General features: G+C 40.7%; 1 protein-coding gene across 1 annotated transcript; it reads left to right on the plus strand.

Annotated features, from left to right (window-relative positions):
- The first annotated feature begins 232 nt into the window (after positions 1–232).
- Positions 233–1,835, plus strand: LOC117816319 (sialidase-3-like). The gene is made up of 2 exons (XM_034688526.1): positions 233–684; positions 811–1,835. The coding sequence occupies exons 1-2, from the start codon at positions 451–453 to the stop codon at positions 1,768–1,770; spliced, it is 1,194 nt and encodes a 397-aa protein (XP_034544417.1). The 5' UTR covers positions 233–450; the 3' UTR covers positions 1,771–1,835.
- The last annotated feature ends 4,610 nt before the right edge of the window (positions 1,836–6,445 follow it).

Below are 6,445 nucleotides of genomic sequence, written 5' to 3' on the forward strand. Positions count from 1 at the left end.
TAATTTCTTTGACATGGATTTTAAGTTCACAATTTGACTACATGTGTTCAGGCTTCATGGCCTTTACTACAACCAGTTAACAGGGGGAGCTCCAAATGTTTTGGCATCAGTGTTGGGGAGTTGTCATGTTGTCCATCTATTTATAGTCTTGTTTTGAGGCCTGTTGAGTGAAACTCAGATTTATTGTTGTGTTACAGCTCACCATATTGCTGTCAATAGTTTCTTCCTCAACTTTAATAAAAAAAAAAAATCCAGTCCAATAGTAGCTTGTCCATCTTGTATCATGTATGATACAAGTTACTTATCAGTGTTGAGTCACTGAGTTTTAGTATGTGTAGTTAAGACTCCTCCCTTCTTCAATAGCCTGATAAATTATTTCAAATCGCAAGCTGTGATGATCAAGGAAAAGAAAGCTGCACCCTCCTCGTTGGGATCATTTCATGTGCAGACATGGGCAACAAACCTTCAAGGCGTTATCAACCAGAGGAAGATGAGAGCACTGTTTTTATTTCCAAGGAGAATGATGTTTACAGGATACCTGCTCTTTTCTACGATGGAGATAGAAAAATCCTGATGGCCTTTGCAGAGAAGCGGAAGACGTCCGATGATGCCAGCGCAGTAGCCATTGTCATGAAGACAGGAATATTGAAGAAGGATGAAACCACCCATGAAGTGACAGTGAAGGTAATTATACCAACAAACAAAAGTATTACTTGTGGGTGCCTTTAAGAGATATAACTTCCAACTCAGCTTTGCCTTTTTTCTAATTTTGCTAATTTTATGTTCACATCTGATTGATGTCTTTTTAAGTGGTCAGAGCTCAAACTGTTGAAGGAGGCCAATCTTGCTGGACACCGCCCCATGAACCCCTGCCCGCTGTATGAGAAAACCAGTAAGACACTCTTCCTCTTCTTCATCTGTGTCGAAGGCACTGTTTCAGAGCTGTTCCAGATATGCTGCAACCGCAACAAAGCCCGTCTCTGCTACATCACATCTAATGATGGCGGACAAAGTTGGAGTGAAGTGACTGATTTGACGGACACGCTGGATGAAATCAAAAGCTGGGCCACATTTGCTGTCGGGCCAGGCCATGGTATCCAGACAGACGGCGGTAGATTGATTGTCCCAGTGTATGGGTATGCCTCTTGCTCCCCCTCATGCTGCTGTTGTATTAAATTCTACTGTTGTACCCCATATGCACTCTATCTGTACAGTGATGATAAGGGCAAAACATGGCAATTTAGCAGCAGGATCCAAAAAGTATCAGTTGAATGTGAGATGGCAGAGTTGTCTGATGACAGAGGCCTCAAGTACATCTACTGCAATGCCCGCAGTAAGGGGGGCTACAGAGTAGAAGCTCTTGATAAAAATGATGGGGCTGGTTTTATCACCCTCCCACCTACTGACAAGCTTGTTGAAACAGGTGGAGGCTGTCAGGGAAGTGTGGTGTCCTTTCCTGCTCAAAGTGAAGCGGCTGGTGCAAATGATGATCAGAACCAGAGCCCAAACAAGTGGCTGCTCTTCACACACCCGAGCAGTAAGTCCAAACGCACAGATTTAGGGGTGTATTTGAACAAATTTCCAAGCGACCCAAATGCATGGAGCAAACCCTGGATCATTAATAGTGGACCCAGTGCTTACTCAGACCTGGCTTACACTGGTGATGGATGGTTTGCTTGTCTGATGGAGCGTGGGAAGCACAGTGAGATTGAGCAGATAGCCTGCAAGGTTTTCAGCTACAATGATGTAAAGAAGGGCATTGAGAAGTGAAAAACTGTCACTTTATCATGTCACAGCATACTCAATGACACCAAAACAAAAACATTTTGTTTACTCACGCAAGACTACAAAAAACCTGTTGTTTAAAACAAAAAAAGATGATTAACTGTAATCATACAGCTACTGAGTCTTTTCACAGTTTTGAATTAAAAATGTAAATTCATATTATTCAACTGAATCAAAAATATTTAACTTTTTAAACATTTAAAATCTGTCATTCAAAATGATTGACATGTTTATAGAGAAAATATCAGGTTATTAGAGGTTTTATTGGTTTCTACATAGTACAAATCAAATTTAAATGCATGTATAAGATAATCTCTTGTGATCTGTACTTATATTGGATGTGTTTTGTGCTGTATTCCTTGTTTTACACTTATGTGACATGTACATTTCCTTGTGAGGATTAATAAAATACCTGTCATTAAAAAAAACAGAAACTACTCTCAGTCTTCAATTAAAATACAAAAGTGACTCCTATTACTTATAAAACAAAAATTAAATCATACAATATTTGAAATGACTTAAAAGATAATGCGATTTGCAGTCAGCAAAAGTTGAATTGTCATGGGACAGAAGAACATTTAGTTAATAATTCATTCACAGTTATAAATCAATATATATTTTCTTGGAAAGCTATAACTGAAAGCTCAGCTAGATAACAACAGACTGGTTTTGGCTGTGATCCAGATGGGACAGTGGAAATATATTTGCCTCACAAATCAAGAGGTGTGAGGCACCTTTAAAGCCTTTGGGAACTTAACATGGAATAGCACAATTCTTATAGAATATCAACATTCAATATTCAACATTAAAAATTATGAATTTTCTATGCAGCTATTTTCAGACAAAGTTATGTTCCAGTGTAATAAAACGGTCAACCTGCTAGTTGCACTTTAAGCATTGAAATCATTCATCGGGAGGGGGACAGAGCACTGCCTTCAGCAATGTGCAGATATACAGTGTGTAGATGTGTAGCTCTTTCTAGCACCTTCTGTCAATGACGTGCTGCCAGCTACCTGTACGGTAGTTGATCACTGCCTACAGTAGTGCTGATAGTTGTGAGGTACGGATGAACCAATTGCCTGTGACTAATTCGCTGACATTCACATCAAGCTTCCTCTGCTAGTCACATGTTGTCTTGAATTAAGGAGTCTTTCAATCAAATCAGCCCTCAACAAGGTTTATTTACTTAATAGTATTATCTGAGCATTATTTGAACGATATATTAGCTTTAAGTAACCGGTATACTGCACTCAATACACCTGGCTTGTTAGGCTGGCGGTGATCTTACTCATTCACCAGCTAGAAATCAGCCACAGATGTCAACTGTTTTTTGTGTGCTTTGTGTGTTCCACCTCTCACAAACCCCACCCAGTCATCAAAATATGGGCAGCTTCAGGAAAACAGACATTACAACAACTATAGACTGACCACGAGGCTTCAAATTTGCAAGAGACAAAGCAATTTATGACATCACAGGTGCCACAACCTTTATTTAAACACTCTAAAAGGCTAAACTAAGCTTAGGAACATCACAACCATCATATCTGTTAGCAATCTTCATGTGTAAGCATTCTCTTGTGAGCATCTCAGCACGCTGTCCATAGCATTTAGCTTGCTGTTTCATAGTCAGGCTTTAATTAGCTTCAAACAGCAGCTAGCGTCTTATTTATTATTATTTTTTCAATATTATTGTTTTCTTTTTTGATTGAAAAACGCTGACAAAAAAAAAATGACTTCCCTTTAACCCCCAACCCCTAAATCTCTTCGCACATAAATAAAGCAAAAAAATAAGATAAAATAAAAACAGGCAAAAGAATAGAGGAACAAAAAAGAAAAAAAAAAAAAACTTAAGCCAAAAGAGATAATGTATTCAACTGCAAATTTCATATTTTATATGTGTGTTCTTTTTAAAAAAAAAATAAAGCATAACATTTTATAAAGGGATAAGCAGCCCGTAAACTTCAGGATATAGTTAAAAAGAAGACTTGATCAAATAAAAAATAAAAAATAAAATAACAAAGCAAGAAAACTCTATCTACATATACACATATAAACACATACATACATACATACATACATATATATACACACACATATATATACACATACATACATACATATCTATACATATATACACACCCATGCACGTATATACAAACACATATAGAGAAGAGAGGTGGTATTTCATATACATTGCTCAAAAAAATAAAGGGAACACTTAAAAATTACAATGTAACTCTAAATCAATCACACTTCTGTAATATCAACCTGTCCAGATAGGAAGCAACACTGATTGTGAACCAATTTCACCTGCTGTTGTGCAAATGGAACAGACAACAGGTGGAAATGAGAGGCAATTAGCAAGACAACCCCAATAAAGGAAAGGTTCTGTAGGTGGAGGCCACAGACCATTTCACTGTCCTCATCCCTTCTGCCTGATTTTTGGTCACTTTTGCATTTTACCAGGGCCCTCACCACTCGAGGTAGCATGTGGTTGTGTCTGCAACCCACAGAAGTTGCTCAGGTAGTGCAGCTCATCCAGGGTGGCACATCAATGCACGCTGTGGCAAGAAGGTTTGCTGTGTCTCCCAGCACAGTATCAAGAGCATGGAGGAGATACCAGGAGACAGGCCAGTACACCAGGAGACATGGAGGGGGCCACAGGAGGACAACAACCCAGCAGCAGGACCGCTATCTGCTGGTTTGTGCAAGGAGGAACAGGAGGAGCACTGCCAGAGCCCTACAAAAGGACCTCCAGCAGGCCACTGATGTGCATGTTTCTGCTCAAACTGTGAGAAACAGAATCCATGAGGGTGGTATGAGGGCCAGACGTCCACAAGTGGGGACTGTGCTCACAGCCCAACACCGTGCATGCCGCTTGGCATTTGCCAGAGAACACCAGGATTGGCAGATTCGCCATTGGCGCCCTGTACTCTTCACAGATGTGAGCAGGTTCACACTGAGCACGTGACATACGTGACAGAGTCTGGAGACGCCTTGGAGAACATTCTGCTGCCTGCAACATCCTCCAGCATGACCGGTTTGGCGGTGGGTCAGTGATGGTTTGGGGAGGCATATCCTTGGATGGCTGCATAGACCTCCATGTGCTAGCCAGAGGTACCCTGACTGCCATTAAGTACTAGGATGAGATCCTCAGACCCATTGTAAGACCCTATGCTGGTGCAGTGGGTCCTGGGTTCCTTCTGATGCATGACAATGCCCGACCTCATGTGGCTGGAGTGTGTCAGCCGTTCCTGCATGATGAAGGCATTGATGTTATGGACTGGCCTGCCCGTTCCCCAGACCTGAATCCAATAGAGCACCTCTGGGACATCATCTCGTTCCATCCACCGATGCCACGTCGCACCACAGACTGTCCAGGAGTTGACTGATGCCCTGATCCAGGTCTGGGAAGAGATGCCCAGACGTTGTAGGGAGTGCATACAGGCACGTGGAGGCCACACACACTAGGCAAGGCAAGGCAAGGCAGCTTTATTTGTATAGCGCATTTCATACACGAGGGCAACTCAATGTGCTTTACATTAAAACATTAAAAGCATTGGAGACATTCAGACAGGCATAAAAGAACACAATTAAAATGACAGATATGATAAAACAGAAAAGAAAAGGAAAATTAGAAATATATTAAAAATTACATTAAAGTTTTAATTTAAAGTGGGTTAAAATAATCTAAGATAGGAAGGCAGTGGCAAATAAAAAAGTCTTAGTCTTTGATTTAAAAGAGGTGAGAGTTGGAGCAGACCTACAGCTTTCAGGGAGTGTGTTCCAGATATATGGTGCATAATGACTAAACGCTGCTTCACCATGTTTCGTTCTGACTCTAGGAACTGAAAGCAGACCAGTACCTGATGACCTCAGAGGTCGAGGTGGTTCATAAAGTAGTAGCAGATCAGCAATGTATTTTGGGCCTAAACCATTCAGTGCTTTATAAACCATCAGCAGGATTTTAAAGTCTATTCTCTGCCAGACAGGAAGCCAGTGTAGAGATCTAAGAACTGGAGTAATGTGGTCTACTTTTTTGGTCCTTGTTAGGACTCGAGCAGCAGCATTCTGTATGAGCTGCAGCCGTCTGATGGACTTTTTAGGGAGTCCTGTAAAGACCCCGTTACAGTAGTCTAGTCTGCTAAAGATAAATGCATGGACGAGTTTTTCTGCATCCTGCTGAGACATGAGTCCTTTAATCCTTGATATATTCTTAAGGTGATAATAGGCTGACTTTGTAATTGTCTTAATGTGGCTGCTGAAATTAAGGTCTGAGTCTATGACTACACCAAGGTTTCTGGCTTGGTTTGAACATTTCATCGTTGCAGATTGGAGCTGAGCAGTAACCTTTAACCTCTCTTCCTTGGCTCCAAAAACAATCATTTCAGTTTTTTCTTTGTTTAACTGAAGAAAGTTCTGGCTCGTCCAGTCATTGATTTGTTCAATGCATTTACTCAGTGTTTGTATGGGACTATAATCTCCTGGTGATATGGTGATGTAAATGTGTGTCATCTGCATAGCTATGGTATTTTATTTGGTTGTTTCTTATTATCTGACCTAAGGGGAGCATGTAGATGTTGAATAGTAGAGGCCCCAGAATGGATCCCTGAGGTACTCCACATACGATTTTCATCCGTTCAGATGTGTATTTACCTAT

The sequence above is a fragment of the Notolabrus celidotus genome, chromosome 7, assembly GCF_009762535.1.
Source record: "Notolabrus celidotus isolate fNotCel1 chromosome 7, fNotCel1.pri, whole genome shotgun sequence".
NCBI classification, from domain to species: domain Eukaryota; kingdom Metazoa; phylum Chordata; class Actinopteri; order Labriformes; family Labridae; genus Notolabrus; species Notolabrus celidotus.

Excerpts from the sequence above, each read along its gene's own strand:
- LOC117816319 (XM_034688526.1), top strand. The coding sequence starts at position 451 with ATGGGCAACAAACCTTCAAGGCGTTATCAACCAGAGGAAGATGAGAGC. Across the intron at positions 685-810 it reads CCCATGAAGTGACAGTGAAG|TGGTCAGAGCTCAAACTGTT; the intron begins GTAATTATACCA and ends TGTCTTTTTAAG.